Below are 20483 nucleotides of genomic sequence, written 5' to 3' on the forward strand. Positions count from 1 at the left end.
TTTATAAGGGAGAGCCCTCTCCTCATTTTAGACATCCACAATAAATCCACAATACATCCACAATTACGCTATTGTTATGCTATAGGTTTGGAGAGAGATTTTTGAAGGAGGAGTTTCAGCATCGAAACTTTTTGTGGAGAACTTCTATCTTCTTGTCTTATTCTCTCTTACATCCATGGCTTCTATTATGAGGTTTCATCCTTGCATTTGCCTATTATCTTAGAGTCATATTTATTTTCATAGATTAGTATTGCATTGTTATTACACTTCTTTTCTTGCATTGTTTGGCATTGTCATCATTTAGATTAGTTTTCATCTCCATTTGCATGCATATTGAATCCTTGAATCTCTTGTTTCATGGTGTACTTGCATGGGCACAAACTAGGTCAAGCTGAGGGCCTCCATTACAAACCCTTGCACTCTATGAATAGAGAGTTATGAGCCGCCATTTGAGACCTCATTTTTGAGAAATCTTGGATATAATGACTCATAGAAATGTGCTCACATTTTAAGCATACAGAAGATGATGGTTTTAGAATCGCATTTATGGAAGGGAAAGTACTAGCATGGCCTAAAAATTCAACCATTGGAAGGGCTCTAACAACAAGAGTAAGACAAGGACTTTTATATGAGCTATGTGCTAAGACAAACCTTGCACTTGTACATGAGACCTCATATTCAAATGAAATATGGCATAGAAGACTAGGTCATTTCAACTTCCGTGCTCTAACATCAATGGAGAAGGTAGTAACCGGAATGCCCAAGTTAAATCATATTCACAATGAATCATGTAAAGGTTGTGCCTTAGGGAAAAACACTAAAAAGTCATTTTCTCATAGTTTGAGCAAAACTAAAGAAAGTGTTGGAACTAGTACATTCTGATCTATGTGGGCCCATGTCTATACCTTCTATAGGAGGATTCTTGTACCATTTGATATTTGTTGATGATTTTTCAAGACATAGATATACTTCTTTAAATGCAAAGAACCTAAAAAGATTCTCTCTAAGTTTAAAGAATTCAAAACTATCACTGACAACTCCTTCGATAAGAACATTAAAGTTCTAAGAACAGATAATGGGAAGAGGAGTATACTTCTCAAAATATTTAAAGAGTTATGCAAACTCACTGGGATTAAGAGGTAGTTCACAATCCCTTACAATCCTCAACAAAATGGGGTTGCTGAAAGGAAGAACAAAAACTATTGTAAAAGTTGCTCAGGCTATGATTTTTTATCAAAATTTGTGTGTCCTTTTGGTGAAGCATTCAACACTGCAGTCTATATTCAGAATAGATGTCCTCACTCACATTTGGACAATAAGACTCTTGAAGAAGCATTTTTTGGAAAGAAACCTGACATCAATCACCTAAGAATATTAAGATGCCTTGTATGTGTTCATGTACCTAAGGAGAAGAGGACAAAGTTAGAACCTTCTGGAAGAAAGGGTATTCTCATTGATTTTAGTGAAACAGTAAAAAGATACAGAGTCTACATGCTGGACAGAAAAAAATAGAACTAAGCAGAGATGTCATCTTTGAGGAAGACATTGCTTTCAAAAGAGCCAAAACCTCCAATGAACTAGATACATTTGATGTATCTCCAGAAGAGACTCCTGCTCCTGAGATTCAGAGGGAGTTCCCTGAAGAGACTTTAACTAAAACTGAAATCCTTCCAAAGACTCAAGAAGAGACTCTTGATCACTCTAAAAGGCCACTTTGGGCAAGAAAAATAATATAGGAAGGAGATGGATTCACAATCCCTTCAGTAACCTTTCAAGAAAGCAAGAGACCTAGAAAATTGACATATAATCCTTTCTTGTGTAAGAGCTCGAATCCTAAACCTTCTAGTACTTCTAAAGCATTTAAACATCAAGCTTGGAAAGATGCCATGGTGGAAGAATAATCTATACCAAAAAATGATGTTTGGCACATAGTTCCAAGACCTAAGGAAAAATCTGTTGTGTTTTTAAAATGGCTCTTCAAAGTTAAGTATGTTGCAGATGGCAACATTGAAAAACATAAAGCTCATTTTGTGGCTAGAGGTTTTTCTCAACAGGAAGGAATTCACTTTGAAGAAACCTTTGCACCAATTGCCAGGTACACTTATGTTAGAGCTGTAATAGACATCACAGCAACCAAAGGTTGGAAAATCCATCAAATGGATGTAAAAACTGCTTTTCTTAATAGGAAAATAGAGGAAGAAGTATACCTATAACAACCAGAAGGATTTGTAACTCATGATGTTGCTTCTCATGTTTGTAAATTGAAGAGGGCTCTATATGGACATAAACAGGCTCCCCGGGCTTGGTATGAAAGGATTGACAAATAGCTTTTAAGTCTTGGATTCACCAAGAATGTGGCTGATCCAAATCTCTGCTTCAAGGTAACTAAAGGTGATATGCTAATTCTAATTCTTTATGTTGATGATGTTCTGATTACAGGGGAAGAACATCTCATTAATCAATGTAAAAAAGATTTGGCTTCTGAATTTGAAATGAAGGATTTAGGAATTCTTCATTACTTTCTTGGTTTGGAAGTACGTCAGAAGTCTGGTAGTATCTTTCTACATCAAAAGAAGTATACTATTGATATTTTGAAAAGATTTGGAATGTGGGACTGTCGACCTATGTCTACACCTATGGAAACCAACCTTCACAAGCTAAAGGAAGCAAGTATTGACTCCAAACTAGTTGATCCCACCTTATACAGACAAATAATTGGGTCCTTGATGTATCTTGTAAATACTCGACCTGATATCTACTATGCAGTGAATGCATTAAGTCAGTGCATGTGTGAACCTCGTGAGATTCATCTTGTTGCTTTGAAGCATATATTGAGGTATCTTCAAGGTACTATTGGGTGTGAACTTAAATATGAGAATACCAGCTTGGAGTTACATGGATATACTGATTATAATTGGGCCGGAAGTGTAAAAGACCAGAAAAGCACATCAGGATACTGCTTCAGTTTAGGATCAGCCATGATTTCTTGGATCTGCAAAAAGCAAGCTTCTGTTGCTCAAAGTTCTACTGAGGCAGAGTATATTGCAGCAACTATGGGAGCTAGAGAAGCAGTGTGGCTTCAGAAGTTGTTTTCTAACTTGTTTGGTGAACCTCTGTAATCTACCACTATTCACTGTGATAACCAAAGTTGCATCAAGTTATCTGTGAATCCGGTATTTCATGATAGATCTAAGGATATAGAAATTTCTTACCACTACGTATGAGACATGGTGGAAAGAAGAGTTATTCAATTAGAATATATTAATACAGGTGATCAAACAGTTGACATTCTCACCAAGGCTCTCCCTAAAGTGAAAGTTGATCATTTCAGAAAGAAACTTGTCTTGATTGAAATGTAAGTTTATGAGATTGAGTCTCAACTTTGTAAATTTGTATTATTTAAATAAAGATGTTTAAAGTGTAAACTTTTTTGTTATATGTGTGACTCTATGACTCATGGACCTACCCTATGTTCATTATTTAAGGTGATAATCTTTTATAATGAAATATTGAATTTGATAATATAAGGAGACGACTTTATTATTATTAGATTACTATCATGATGAATATCATGTGACTTAATATTCAAGGAAAAATCATGATAGTTAAAAGGGCATGTTGATGGATATCATGTGACTTGATATCTGTTGAAGATCAATATTATGTGACTTGATTCATGGTGGATATTATGCGACTTAATATCTATGGATGTACCATGATCTTCTATGGTGGGTATCATGTGACTTGATATCTATATACACACCATAACTAGAAAGAATATCATGAGACTTGATTTTCTTATATATATCTTGAGGATATTGCTTCTTATAATGAGAAGAATTCATTTTGTCTTCCCTAGCTAAGAGGGAGTGTTGAAACATATAGCTTCGGTTCAAACAATTGCGCTGATCATATGAGAATATACTCATGTATGTATACATGTTGATATGTTTGAATATCGATATGTATATATGCATGAATATAATCTGCATTTATTTATGGTGAACACAGCATTCAGAACCGATTATGATTGTGTAATATCTGAGAAATGATCTCGTCAATGAACGTCTTTATACTGATCATTACTGATTGCAATGGACTTAGTGAAGTCTTGAATTCATTCGCTTTGTTATGACTAATCAAATCGGTGTGACCATTCCACCGATTGAGTGTATTAGTGAATGTTCATGTCTCCATTTGGAGACATGCCCATTCACCCATATACCCGTCCAGCCTTGTATACATATCATATGCCCCCCAATATTGCAAACATAGAAATTGATTATTAATGTATGCAGATCGGAGGCAGCACAGACATTGAATTTGAAGGAACCATTATATCATATTTGCATTGAGATTATATATACTATGCAGCACTTTGGATTCTTCATTTGCAATGACTATACCTGAACTAAATACGTACTTCAGCGCTATAAGAGAAATCAAATCTGTAAGTAAACTTTACATATAGAAATGCTTAACTATTTGCTGCAGACCATTAACAAAGCCGAGCAATGACAAGTTGAACTCGGTGTTTTTTAACTCTGCAATTAATTGCTCTCCTTTTCTCTATGCCTTCTCTTTATCTGCTACATCTTGATAAAAACTTGGGCACCACAATTTGCTCACTCCAGGTAAGGGCAACCTTCAAACATTCTCTTGAGGTTGGCATATCAACTCTGGTGATAAAGATTTGCTCAATTTTTGATCTTTCTCATCTATGATAATCTTGACCAATGATAACAGTTAATGCTCCCTTTTAATGTAGCAATATTTGAGGAAGCTCTCTTTAACGGATCATGGCTGACTGTTCATAATTTGCTGCTTAACAATCCTGGCTAGTTATTCATAGATAAGCATAAGATATCTGCTCTCCGTGGATGCTATATTCCAAATTGTTCTGTGATATCCTTCTTGTAACTTAGGCTCCAACACTAGCTTTCCAATTTCGCTAATTATTCATAGTAAAAAATGGAGACTAAAATTAAGGCTCCATCAAAACCGACCATTGATTAATGTGATTGCGATGTCCCCCATAGGAGAAGTGTTTTTGAGGGTGATTGATTGTGAAGGACAAGTTAAGGATTCACAATTCATTTTTAGAATTCTCATTTAGGCAATAGAGATGGTGGGCAGTGAGAATGTGGTCTAGGTGGTCACAGATAATGCCAAGAATTTTAGGGGTGCAGGTGCTTTGGTTGAGTCTCGATACAACCATATTTTTTGCACACTATGAACTGTACACTCTCTCAACTTGGTCATACAACAAATTGGCACCCAAATAGATTGGGTGAAGCAAATATACCAAGAGGGAGAGGAGATACAAATGTTTGTGACAAACCACCAAATGTCACAATCCATATTCAAATCATTCTCCTAGTTGGAGTTGTTGAAGGTAAATTTAATATTGTAAGTACTTAGTTTCATTTATTTATTTATTTTGAATAAGTTTTATATTCGTGTTCAATTATCAAGTTATTTCTTGTTTATAACTTTGTTTTATATTTGTTGTCATATTGTCAACTTGCTTAGGTTAGTGAGACTAGATTTGCATCTCATACTATTGTTATGAGACGACTCCTCAATGTCCGATCAGCATTGAGCCAAATGGTTATTTGTAACCAATGGGGTGTATGGAAGGTTCAAATTCAGAGAGAACCTTGAAGGTCAGGGGTATGGTCTTGGATGAGCATTATTGGGCTCATGTGCAATTTGTATTGGATTTCATTGAGCCTATCATGACTATGCTAAGCTTTGCTGATACAGATGCACCTTGCTTGGGGGATGTATATGATGGCATGGACACTATAGTAGAAAAGGTAAAGCTTTCCATACAAGCACATGAGACTAACCTCATAGAATGTGAAGCCTTGTGCAATAAAGTGGAGGCAATCATTCATCATCGTTGGGACAAAATGACTACCCCATTGCACCTCCTATATGCCTTATCTCCAAGGTACTATAGCCAAGAAATCCTTGCTATGCCGAATAGAGTTGCACTATATGCGGATGAAGAAGTTGCTACTGGGTACTACACTACATTTGCAAGACTCTTCCCAGATGACGAAATGCCCAAAAAGGTGAGGCTAGAATTTGACTTACTTGCTTTAGGATCAAAACTTACTCCATATGCAGTAAAGGACCAAAATGCCATGGGAGCTATCACATGGTGGTACATGTATGGTCAACCATTCAAGAATCTACAACCTCTTGCAATCAAGATCCTCTCACAAGTAAGTTTTCATCTATTTTTTATTTAACAATTGTATTCTACAACTACAATTTAGTGTTTAACATTCTTTAATTTGTTTTCCATTTGTATGTTTTATTTTATGAGCACTATCCAAGTTGCAAGTTATTCTACAGCTAAATGGAATTGGAGTACATACTCCTACATCCATTCAGTGAAGAGCAACTAGTTGGGCTCAAAGAAAGTTGAGGACTTGGTTTATATACATACCAACTTGCATCCTTTGTCACGTAAGGCGGATGGATACAAGGAAGGGTCAACCAAGCTTTGGGATGTAGCTCCTAAGTGTGCAAACTTGGATGCAACACTTCAAGATCTTACTGTGATGACATATGATGATGTTGCTTACTGTGATGACAGATGATGATGTTGATAACATCATGGCACGTGCATCTAGCACAACTTAGATCATGTTTGGTTCAAATAAACTTGTAAGTCTTGCAGCGGAAGGAGATGATGAGAATGTGGATTTTTTTAAAACTCCTTATGATTCTGATTGACTGAGTTTGATTCGTGAATCTTGAGCCTTGACTCTTGATTGATCAACATTGAACCATGAACTATGTTTTGCTAAGTTGTCAATTTGTGTTTTGGTTTAGGTAAGAATACGGGGTTCAGGTACATGGGTACAACAATTTTTACCCCCCTTGCGGATTCGGGTTTGTCCATATATGTATGAGTTTATTTTCAAACATCAAAGTTACAAATACAAGAAGAAGAGTGATGCTCATAAAGCCATATTGGCCAATAAAACTATAAGTAAATAATTGTATTACTAATATAGTTTCAGATTACATGCATTACAAATTGACATCAATCCGAACATGATCAGCAAACATAACTATTGGCTGGAATATACAAATCTATCAACAGTAATATGCTCAAATCTTCAAATAAAATAAATCAATCGCTGACCATCAAATGAATCAAAGTAGGTTGCTATTCACTACTGCCATACACTAAGGGCATTGCATAGACCAATTTTAACTTGAATAATATTAGCGAGCTGTTGCAAGACACTTTCTAAAGCTGATGCAAAGAGCATTCTGATGAAAAATTCAGAAATACATACATAAACTAACCTACTGCCTTGGGGTACTTCCTGGGTGCCCACGTTTGTTGTGTGTCCTTCTATGAAGGACCCACAGAGAACCCATGAAGTACCCCGGAAGAACCAGTACCAGGACCCGGTCCTAAACAGCAGTACCCAGTAACTGAGATGTTTTGATTTTGTAATTTGAATTGCATTGGAATCTTGAACTTGACCAATTTACTAATTAGACATTACTGTTATTTCAATTTGAACTATCAATGGTGAAGTATCATGCTATGGAATGGTTTATTTTTGTATATTTCTTGCATTTCTTTGCATACATTAATTATAGTATATTCTATACACACACAAATATATATATGTATGGGCGCACCCAAACGCATCCAAAATCCCCAAAAATAAAATTAGTGCATCCATGCATCAGCACCCTACACCCACATCAGCATAAGAACCAGCATCGGTAACTTAGGTTTAATACATTGTTTGCAAAACAAGTAGGTAATATATTGTTACAGGACAGGCACTTGCAATTTATTGAGACTGAAATATCATAGCCAAAACATGCAGATCATTTAAAGGAGACATTAAGCATATTCAATCTGGAGTCTCTAAATCAAATTGGCCAAAGATTTCTAAGAGAGTACAGTGAACTTTGTATTTGTTTAAAATTTGTTTACTGTCACCATGCTAAGCCCACAGATCAGATAAGAAAAGCAGCATTGGCATTACTAAGGTATATAAGTATATGAACATAGAAGAACAGCACAAACAGCTTTTCTTATATGTGCATTAAAAAAGGTGACTAGATATAAAATTTAGCATGCTACAGATGGATACTGCAAGATTCTTACATAATATGAATATCCAACAACTCTCAATTTGTCTTTTGTTTAACAATATTCCTTGAGATATTTAACTTATATATATATATTTCCCTTATGAACATAATTAACAAGCATTAGCATAAAACAAAGCATTATATCAAAGCTAGAAATGATAGCTTACTTGTAAAGCACTGCAAGCCGCAAAAGTTCAGTGTAATGGATATAATAAAAATCAACCTTTCTCCACTCAAGCCAAACAGAAGCAAATATGTGTGCTGGAGTGTTCACCAACAGCTCATCCAGGTTAGGCATGACAACAGCAATTCTGTAGCTGAAATATCCAAGAGTACATCGTAAGTGAAAATCAGTAATCTTCCTTGATCAAGATTTAATGACAAAGCTTCAATAGAATTCCATTATTGCTCACTGAATTCATAGTTATTGAGAACTAGATAAGTGCATCATGAATATAAAGAGTCTGCACTTCATGAGTCTGCACTACAAGGACTACATATAGAATACAATTCAAAAATAGAAATAAAATATTATGAAAGATGATTAAGTCGACCAATTATCAATAAAGGAATGCTCAAAATAGCAATCATCAGTTAGCATAAATGAAGACAAGTAATTAGCAAATTACTAATTACAGCATCTCCAACCGAGATCTGTTTCAACTGAGTTTAACATTATTAGAATCAGAGAACTTCTCCAATGCTGGAGCGAAAGGCACATATCAGTTCCTGGTAATACTATCTGACATATAATACAGAGGGGTGGCGGAAGCTATTTCCCAAACTCACTGATATCGGGAGTGTCCAAGGAGCATGCTACTGGCACAATGACAGTCAGGTTTGTCAGTAGCAGTTGCATACTGGATATTTGTCTTCTCTGTAAAATTTTATCTATATTTGTTCTGGAATCAAGAAGCCCAAACTCCAATTGAAGTATGTTCATTGTACTGCAACTTTTTATTCTGGGAATAAAATATTGAATGGTGTAATCTTTTGGAGACATAAGTTTATATTATTAATAACAGTGATGATTGAGTTTGTGCCATCAGTAGAATACATCATCCTTGCAACCTCACTAGTAAACTTAAACCAGAATTACAACTAAGTCAGTTGTGATGACCAACAAGTATTTGTTAGAGTTTCCCATGTAAGGCGTTCGCCTTTTGTAGTATGTTGGCGGTTTCAGCATTCTGAAACTTTAACCAATCAATTTTTATCATTTGTTTCGGTAGCCAAGTGTTTGACCAAATGACAATGTTGTGAATGGGATTTGTGGAGAAATTTCGGAGATAGAATTAGCAGGGGGTTTTACACTTAGTATGAATATTTTATTAACCTGTTTAACTCTCATCTGAATTCTCAATTTAAATTTTTAACGCAAACATTATATGTTAAGGTTCTATAATGTATATAAGCATGTTTTATCCATGTTTTCATGTGAATATTTAATATTTCCCTAAATATTTTAAATTTCCCTCTTTTTTTGTAGTCATCCCATCTATCATCCCCATCGTTGCCTAAAAAAGGTATTAAAAAAAAATCCAACCTGGAAAACTGTTTCTCCATCCCCATGTTTCCTTGTCCCAAAACCTGGTGTAACGTAGGGGGAAAAAAAACCCTTAAAGAAACATGAAGTAAAGAAGATTCAAAATCATATCCAAAGATCAACGTTGTTTCAAGTATGTAGTAAAGCTCAGACAGCAGCAAGTGAGAACTTCCAATAAAGCCCTTCCTAATGCTCAAGGTCAATGAACATTTGAAAGCAAAGAAAAACCTAGTAATGTACATGTGTCCTTGTGGCATGGGCTATTGACCTGAGGAAGGCCCTTTATGCAAAATAAAAGTAGATCCACTAAGCCTAGAGAAGGGCAATCGAGGTTGGGTCCTTCTAGATATAGCATGCACAAATTCATGTAATCTAAATAGTTTGTCTCCCTTAAGATATGAAACACTTTTAATCAAAGGGTGCTTATGCCTCCAATGGCTATGGTGTGCTGAAAGATATATCGACCTAGTAACAGTTAAGGGTTCTGTTGTGAGGTTTTCCCACCATTGCCCCATGGCGAATGGGAACCCTCTCTTTTTGCTTTAGCAGTAGTGGTCTTAGGTGGTTTTAGTTGGTAGCAATTTTCAAGTCTCCAAGTCCAAGAGACAAGTTTGGGCAATTTTGGTCTGTTGGAAATCAAGTCTATTTGGGGTGTGAGCAAGAGTTGGGCAAGTTTGTCAGGGATATGGAGTTGAAACCAAGTGATTTGTCATGGAATGAGTAATCATTAAGAAATTCATTTATATATGGACATGTTTCTACATGAGACATGTCCCTTGTTATAATATCTTAACTTACATTAGTTATTACTTTAACATATATCATTGATGATGAAACTAGCCGATAACCATGATCGGCTCATCACTCATAACATCAATAACATTATGTACTCAACACATGAGAGCACAATTAATATGATATCGACTATGAGAACCACAGCTGATAATGTTATCCACTGTGATTATTACAGTCGATAGATATGTTTGTTTTACCAATCGATATATCACCTGATATCACAAATGATAATTTGCTCAATGTATTATCATGATTATAATATATGATAATAATAATACATTTATATATATAGATAATATATATGTGTGTGTGTATAATATGTCATATATATAATATACATACATACATATGTGTGTGTGTGTGTGTACACACACACACACACACACATATATATAATTATTATTATTATCAATAATGCTTCATGATAATAATAGTGACGGATAGATATTAAATGTTTAAGGTTGATAGGCCATTTAAATATTTGATTTCATCGATTGGAATCATCTAATCGAAGCGGTTGTCATTAACACTCTCTATCAACTAGGGAGGATGATTTCTTTCCAAATAAACAACAAAGTGTACTACACTATTGTGTAGGAAGAATATTACCTCAATGTATAATTCAAAGTTATGGTCTATATAAATATCAAAAATGATATCGACCATTACAAATGTTACCTCACGGTATCATTACAAGTATGGTATGTCCAAGAATATCAACCATATGATATTCACCATACTCATATCTTTTCTTAGTATATGCACTAACATCCCATCTCATGATGTCTACCAAAGAAGAAATTTTCTCATGGCATACCCATGAATGTTACACCTCATAACATCCGCCATGACATATCTCAAATATGACTCATTGTAGTTACACAATACTCAGTTTATATTATGTAAGAGAAATGAACTTCATAACATGTTCTTCGATACCAACCATATGATATCCATCATGATAGTAGGTTAAATTGTGTTAAGGTCGTCACTTTACCATACCACAAGTAAACTTCACTGAAAGATCATCACCTCTCAAGGAGTTTCTACAAGATCATGTAATAACTTACATACATCCGTCATGAACCATATCAAAGGATGGATCCATCATGGATATTCCTGAAGGGTGGAACAAGGGTTTTCACCTCTGTAAAATCCCGGCTTTAAGAGTCTAGTTCTAAATATAGATAGATTTAACAAATAAAGATTGTTTGAATGCAAATTCTTCAATTTTCATTTCTATATCATATTGTTTATCACAATTGGAATTTACACTTCAAGTATACCATACTGCATATCAATCTCTGATTATTTAATCACAGAAGGATCTTTCCAGAAGTTCTAAGGTGAATAAGTTTAGAACAACATCAAATATACATAACAGAATCTAAAGATTTTGACTTGTCTCTTATTCTAATGTTATTTCTACAATCGGCAAATAGAAAAGATAATTTTCTAATATTTCATAATCAATTACTATTGAATGGGTAATTATCCCATAATAGAATTGCACCTGTGATGGCAAGGAATAGAATCTCCTTTGCTGAGAGGAAACCACTAAAACTGGATTACCAAGACTTATTGTCTTTCACAAGAAGGGCCACCAGAAATGAATTACTAGAATCTTGTATACTTCTGAGATATCCGTCACCAGACAAAACAATTAATTCTTGACTTTGCAAGGTCGAATAGAACTGAAATGATGACCTATCCTTCACCCGACTTTAGATTGTTTATAATAAATAGCCAGTATGATCGATTGCAGTATCGAGCTGCTAAGATTTTGTCTCTTATCAATTTTCTCCTATTCCAATCATCCGTAGGAATTTCCTCATGCGATTATCAACCAAGGGCATGCTCCATCTCCAAGTTCAGTCGTCTCTGCCTGCAAATAATCTCAAACCTTGGTCTCCTCCTACGACAGACTCTTCAACTGTTAATTCTTCTTCCACTAGGCCAGAATGTTTCTGACGAAAGGAATCATTCTTATTGCTTAATTTGCAATCTCCAATTTATCTTCAAACATTCTTCCATCCTTTCTCAGCCGGAAGCCACTATTTAATTTGCAGAAGTTGGGTGATGTACCCATAAAACTTCCCAAATTGTCATTGTTTATTATAAGCTAATTCTTATTTCATTAATTAATTTATATTAGTTCAAAGTTTAAAACTAATATAATTTAATTAATATATTAATATGCCTATATTAAACTTTTATTCAAAAGATCCTGGAAGGACATTACAAATCTCCCCTCCCTCTTGTTGCTTGCCCACAAGCAATTGTAGATTTGGATGTTGAAGTACTTGTTCAGTTTCCCATGTCGCATCATCAAATTTTTCCACTGTACAAGATATTCTTTGATGGAGCGATTACCCAAGTGCCTTTCGCAAACATCCAAAATCTTCTCAGGTATGGTTTCCAACTTCCCTTCGGAATCCAAAGGTGGTAATTCTTCGAACACTATAACCTATTTGCCTAAAGCCTTCTTGAGACAAGAGACGTGGAAAACATTATGAATTCAATTACCCTCAGGTAATTCTAATTCATAAGCAATTGCACCAATTTTTTTGAGAATTTGATAGGGTCCATAGAAACGAGGTCTCAATTTTTCAGTTTCACTGCACTTGATTGAAGATTGTCGATAGGGCTGAAGCTGGAGATACACCAACTCACCTTCATCAAAATTGTGTTCTATGTGTTTCCTGTCTGCGTAAAATTTTTGTTGATTCTAAGCAGATTGTAAGTTTTCCCGAAGTGCCTTTAAAATATCTTTACTTTCCTAAAGTCAGTTCTGAGCTTTGGGTATATTACTATTGTTAAAAGCCAGATCAACAAAAGATATAACATCATATCCATACAAAGCCTTAAATGGGGTCATACCAATAGACATATGATAAGTCGTGTTGTAATAGTATTCCCCTAAGTATAACCATCTGATCCAAGCCTTTTGATGCTCTACTACATAATTGCGAAAATAGCCTTCAACCCATTTGTTCACAATTTCTATCTACCCATTTGTTTGGGGATGATAACTGGTACTATGGTTCAACTCTGTACCTATTAACTTGAATAATTCTGCCCAGAAGATACTCAAGAATCAGCTATCTCTATCACTGATGATGTTTTTAGGCAAACCATGTAAGCGAAAAACCTCTTTGAAGAATAATTCCGCAACTTGAACTGTTGTGAATTTTGTTGTAATAGCAAAGAAATGTGCAAATTTCATTAGTCTATCAACCACAACAAAAATACAATCTTTACCTTGTACTTGGGGCAAACCAATAATGAAATCCATCAAAATACTCCCCCATTTTTGTTCTGGAATGGGTAAAGATTGAAGCAGTCCAGCAGGATAGGAATGTTCAGCTTTATTTTGTTGGCATGTGATACATTCCTTCACATATTGTAATACATCATTTTTTAGTCCTTTCCATGTAAATTGTTCACGGATTTGCCTGTAACTCTTGAAAGAACCAAGATGTCCTACCAAAGGTAAATCATGAAGTGCCTGCATAATCTTCAATTTCAATTTAGATCCTAGTACAAGGAAAATTCTCTCTTTATAATGAATGATCTCATTTATAACCTTGTACCTCTCATCCTGAATATTCCCATCCAAAATATTGCATGCAAATGTATTTTTAGAATATTCTACTGATAGCAAAGATTTCCAATCAGCTGTCACTCCTAAAATAGCATTTATTTCAGGTTTTATAGATAATGCATCAGCGACCACATTATTCTTACCTTTAATATACTTAATTTCAAAATCATAAGCTTGGATTTTACCGATCACTTCTGTTGCCTATCATTCAAATCTTTCTGACTCAAAAAATATTTCAAATTGTTATGATCAGTTTTAACTATAAATCTGCCGCCAACTAAATATTGCCGAAATTTAGCCAATGCATGCATAATTGCCAATATTTCCTTATCATATATTGAGTACAACCTTTCAGCACTAGTGAGTTTCCTGCTTTCATAAGCTATAGGTTTCTTATCCTACATTAAAACTGCCCCTATTCCTTCACCAGAAGCGTCACATTCTAAAACGAATGGCTGATTGAAATCTAAAAGTGCAAGAACAAGACAAGAACTCATTACCTCCTTTAGTTTGTCAAATACTTGTTGTGCTTCTTCAATCCACCTGAATGCCCCCTTTTTGGTAAGGTTTGTTAGTGGTGCTCTGAGTTGTGAAAATCCTCTAACAAATCTTCTATAATAATTGCATAAACCAAAGAAACCTCTTAAATTTGAAAGATTCCGCAAAGACGGCCAGTCCAGAATGGCTCTAATCTTTTCTTGATGGACCTGCACACCTTTAGCACTAATCATATGACACAACTACAAAAATTTGGTGATACCAAATTCACATTTTGATGCTTTTGCATAAAGGGATTGTGATTCCATTATACCCAAAATATCATCAATATGGCACAAATGTTCCTCCCAAGTCTAACTATAAATTTGTATATCATCAAAGAAAACCAAGAGAAACTTCCTTAGTTGTTTATTAAAAATATGATTCATACAAAACTGAAATGTTGTTGGAGCATTTGTTAGTCCAAATGGCATCACTAAAAATTCATAGTGACCATAATGGCAACAAAAAGCAATTTCATTAATATCATGTTCCCATAGTTTGATCTGATGGTATCCTGACCTTAAATCGATTTTAGAAAAATATACAGCACCATGTAATTCATCTAACAGTTCATCAATGCAAGGAACCAAATACCTATTTTTAATGGTCTTTTTATTGAGGGCACAGTAATCTATACACATGCGAAGAGTCTCATCTTTCTTTTTGACCAGCACTACTGAAGAGGCAAATGGACTTGAACTGGGCCTGATATGTCCCATATCTAATAACTCCTTAATGGCCTTCTCTATTTCATCTTTGAATGCCTTAGGATGTTTGTAGGGAGTAGTAATGATTGGCTTTGCCCCTTCTTCCAACTCAATAGTATGTTCAAACCCTCTATCTGGAGGAACTCCTGGAGATATATCATTGAAAACCAAACTATGAGAATCTAAAATCTGCAATAAATCACCTTGATAGTATTTAGATTCAAAACCTGTCACTTTAGTAGAGATAAGGCATTGTGCTGACCATGCTACATCACTATGACAGAAAATGGCTTCCCTCCTATGAGCAGATACAACCTGGGGTCCTCCATTCGCCATTCCTCTGAAGATTACCTTTTTTCCATTAATTTTGAAAGAAAATTCCAGACATTTAAAACTCTATGAATATTTATTTAAGGTTATCAACCATTGAATGCCCAACATAACGTTAGAGTTAGCCAAATCAACCACATAAAAATCATTTGTTACTGTATAATTACCAAGAGTGATACGTAATTGAGGAAACTTATGTGTGCTTACTAAAGTAGTACCCTACTACTTGGACACCAGAACCTTCATGTTTCACTATATGTAAACCACGTTTCTTAACAAGGGCAGTATCAATGAAATTATGTGTAGCACCACTATCTATCATATCAATGACTCATTGCCCTTGTAAAACCCCTCTTACTCTGAAAATGTTAAAATGTGGAGTCCCTATCATTGTTGCGATTTCTCCCTTTCCTAGTAGATCTTCCTGAACCTGTCCTGTAGTTGTAAGATCTTGTTCCTAGTTTGGATCTATGTTTTCCTCATCTTCATTATCGAATACTACTTCAATGTAATGAATTTTTCCTTTTCCCAAACATCTATGACCTAGTGCCCAAGATTCTTTATAACTAAAACACAATTTTTTTCTAATGAGTTCATCACGTTCTTCCTTTTCTAATTTCTTTCTTGGTGGTGTATTGTTTGGAAAAGGGTTTTTATCAAAATCTAGCTTAAAGGATGTCCCTTTGTTAAATATTTTTCCTTTAGAAGGGAGTTCTAGTTCTCTAGCTCTTTTTATGGCTGATTGCAAGGACTGTGGATTTAAGGATTTAACCCACCCCTTAATGGTATGAGATAACCCATCTATAAATATCACTATTTTCTGCCTCTTAGTGATTATTGTTACCAACACTACTAGTTTTTCAAACTCAAAAATATATTGTTCCACCGTACCTGTTTGTCTAAGCAAAGTCAAATCTTAGAGATGGAGTTCAGGATCCTTGGAATCAAACCTGTCAAATAAGCCTTTCTATGAAAACAACATAATTGTGAAAACAACATAATTGTTAATCTGATAATGACCTAATGTAAGCTGTCCATGATCCCACCATTCATGAGCAATTCCCTCCAAATGTAATTTTGCATATTTGATGGCTTCATACTCCATCATTGGGCTTAATTGTAAATATGTGTCAAGTTTTTGTACCCAGGCTCTAGTCGTCGTTTTACCTAACCCATCAAAATAAGGGACATTTTACCAATCTTCCTTTGTAATTCATTATTATACCCCCTTTGCCCCTTATTCTTATGTTTCATTCTGACATCCAAATATTCTCTAAAAGTCATTGATGCTCTAAATTCATCACCTGCTTGTACCCAATCCTGATAGACCTCTTCCTAGAGTTCCCTAATCGTAGGTTCTCTTTCAAGATGTGGATTTCTAGGAGTAAAGGTTGGCATGAAGGGTCTTGCTGAGGTTGAACTCTCAGGTAGTCCATTTACTAATTGATTCACCTGTTCACCCATTTCCCTTGCATTATTCTGATTTTGGTTCCTATTATTGTTCATGAATTGTGCCATCAAGTTTGCCATACGATTTACATTATTTTGCATATCTTGTTGACTCCAAAGTAGTGCAGTTATGAGATCCCTAGTGTCATCTGCATCTCCCAAATTGTTTTCAAAAATTATTTCCTTGTTTGATTCAGTATGACTATTTTCAATATCAACTTGGGTAGAAGAACTTGTGGATTCTAACAATCTATTTTGTCTGACTCTGGTATTACGGAAATTATAATTTCCTTTTGGCATAAGTTTGTTTGTACCCACGGGCTAGCAGGACTGAAAGCGCTGATATCACTGTAATATCCTAGCTTTAAGAGTCTAGTTCTGAATATAGATCTTAGATTTAACAAATAAAGATTGTTTGAATGCAAATTCTTCAATTTTTATTTTTGTATCATACTGTTTATCACAATTGGAATTTACACTTCAAGTATACCATACTGCATATCAATCTCTGATTATTTAATCACAGAAGGATCTTTCCAAAAGTTCTAAGGTGAATAAGTTTAGAACATCAAATATCCATAGATCTAAAGATTTTGACTTGTCTCTTATTCTAATGTTATTTCTACAATCGGCAAATAGAAAAGAAAATTTTCTAATATTTCATAATCAATTATTATTGAATGGGTAATTATCCCACAATAAAATTGCACCTGTGGTGGCAGAATATAGAATCTCCTTTGCTGAGAGGAAACCGCTAAAACTAGATTACCAAGACTTATTGTCTTTCACGAGAAGGACCGCCAAAAATGAAATACTAGAATTCCTATATACTTTTGAGATATCTGTTACCAAACAAAACAATTAATTCAACTTGGCAAGGTTGAATGGAACCGAAACGATGACCTATCTCACCCGACTTTGGATTGTTTATAATAAATAACCAGTATGATCGATTGCAGTATCAGGTTGTTGAGATTTTGTCTCTTATCAATTTCGTCCTATTCCAATCATCCTTAGGAATCTCCTCATGCGATTATCAACCAAGGGCATGCTCCATCTCCAAGTTCAGTCGTCTTTGCCTGCAAATAATCTCAAACCTTGGTCTCCTCCTACAACAGACTCTTCAACTGTTAATTTTTCTTCCACTAAGCTAGAATGTTTCTGACGAAAGGAATCATTCTTATTGCTTACTTCACAATCTCCAATTTATCTTCGAATATTCTTCCATCCTTTATCAACCGGAAGCCACTATTTAATTTGGAGAAGTCGGGTGATGTACCTGTAAAACTTCCCAAACTGTCATTGTTTATTATAAGTTAATTCTTATTTCATTAATTAATTTATATTTGTTCAAAGTTTAAAACTAATATAATTTGATTAATAAAATTAAAATGCCTATATTAAACTTTTATTCAAAAGAGCTTGGAAGGACATTACAACCTCAAACTTCTCTCTCATAAAGAAGGATGCATTACAATACATCTCAGACAATTACTTATGTTGACACTGCCTCTCAATAAGGACTCTAATCCATAACAACAAGCTTGTCTTCAACAATGTAAAAATTTCACTTTGGCAGAAGGCTTGGAGAAAAGATCAATTGTCAGGACTTCAGTGATAATGTACTCTGAATGAATAGCATTCCAGGTCTCCATCTACGATTTAGGCATTCGCATAAAGGACTTTCTGTCTACACACATCAAACTTCATCTCATGAATCATAATCCTCTGACTATTACGTTTTCATGATCACTAGAGAATCCATCTCGACATGTTCTATTCCCTCTTGAAAAAATATGAACAAGATCCTCAAATGTCCATTGAAGCATATCCTCTATTTTCTCCCTCTGTCATGGAAGCAGACCTTGACTCATAATAACATGAGAGAATGTTCTACTGTGGATTTATCCTCAGGCTTAGCAATTCTAGGCATTCAAGATAATGTGGTTCCCTCAAGTTTCAAGTGCATGCATCAACCTCTTGACCTCCAAGATTACCTCTAATGAAACATCAGACTCCCTTTGAATGTCATTTCCTCCTCTTCAAAGAAATGATTCAGCCATCAACTTAGTCCAATGACTAAATGCATCAAGTTCTTTCTCCCTTGAATGCAATCTCTTATGCTTCTTAATTCATCCTAAAGGCATTTCAGAGAGAGATTACAAATAGTTCATAAAACTAAACTATTCCGAAGAAAAATACCAATGTTAGAAATGTGCATGATTCACTGGTCTAAGTAATTGCATGAATTAACTACAAAAAAATCATGATCAAAAGGTATGATCATGAAAATACTTATCTCTTGTAGTCAAAAGATAATGCCCTCTGAGCAGTAGATAATTTGGAGTGCATTGATATTGTCTTGAACTAGGAAATGATTGAATATGTAGAGATCAACTTACTTATCTCACAGTGTTGCTAGTGTATTGTTGATCTTCTTGGTCATTGTGTGTGGTACAATGACATAGTGTTGATCCATGCAAGCAAAGTATTGCCAACCACTACCAAGCAGGACTGCATGGCAGCAAGCAAAGGGAATAGAAACAAAATTTACATGGTCTAATTTTGTGCCTGAAGATTGCATATGTTCAAGGAGATGGATGGCATGCTTGCCACATGCGTAGCGTAGCCTAGAATCATTGCATTCCAAACAATCCACATTTGCCATATATATCAACAAGGCTACTCCCCACAATAACAACAAAGTGACATCCCCTTCTAGTGATGTTTGCAAGGAGCTTCTCTTCATTTTGCAGAGTTTACGTATGCAAGGAGAACACCACAAAGGTGATTATATTAGGAGTCATACACATCCGCTTCCTTTCTTCAAGGAGCTTCAAGACCTCCATTCTGCGCACATTCTACTCCATGCCACAACATCTCTTCCACTTGTCATTTTCTTGAAGAGTTTGAGGGCCTTCCCAATCATTGTAGTCCATGATATCCTATTTTGTTCCGGTATTTGTAGTTTGTCCAAAAATTTGGACAGAGAACATTTCCAACATGAGTTGACCAACACCACTACCATCGATACCCTGATGCATGTGAGCAGTAATTCCTTGGTGTATATGCTAATAATGAAGTTTCAGATTTATATTTCCTACTTCCAACTTATAATCACTTACCACAATATCCTTTGCAACAATATACAATTCATATGAGCTACCATTAACATCATAATAGCGTCCTTTGACAGGTTGTAAGACAATGACTATTATCCTTGATTCATAGTCGTAGAATCACTCCTTATGAGTATTGGTTGATTGTCTTGGTAACCATTGAGCACATTGACAGTGAAGAGATCTTACATATAATTTTGTGCCTGTACCAAGTATGCCTTATGATGGAGCCAAAATTTCTTGGTTTCCTT

General features: G+C 35.1%; 1 protein-coding gene across 1 annotated transcript in view; it reads right to left on the minus strand.

The window, feature by feature from the left end:
• The window catches only part of LOC149562113 (alpha 1,4-glycosyltransferase family protein), a 184956-nt gene that overhangs the window by 112223 nt on the left and 52250 nt on the right, over positions 1 to 20483 (minus strand). Inside the window, exon 2 of the mRNA XM_089825658.1 lies at positions 8310 to 8459. Coding sequence (XP_089681784.1) covers positions 8310 to 8459 — 150 coding nt within the window. The remainder of the gene's footprint in view (positions 1 to 8309; positions 8460 to 20483) is intronic.

Source organism: Cupressus sempervirens, chromosome 4 (genome assembly GCF_028749045.1).
Source record: "Cupressus sempervirens isolate cs-2001-9-10 chromosome 4, ASM2874904v1, whole genome shotgun sequence".
Classification (NCBI taxonomy): domain Eukaryota; kingdom Viridiplantae; phylum Streptophyta; class Pinopsida; order Cupressales; family Cupressaceae; genus Cupressus; species Cupressus sempervirens.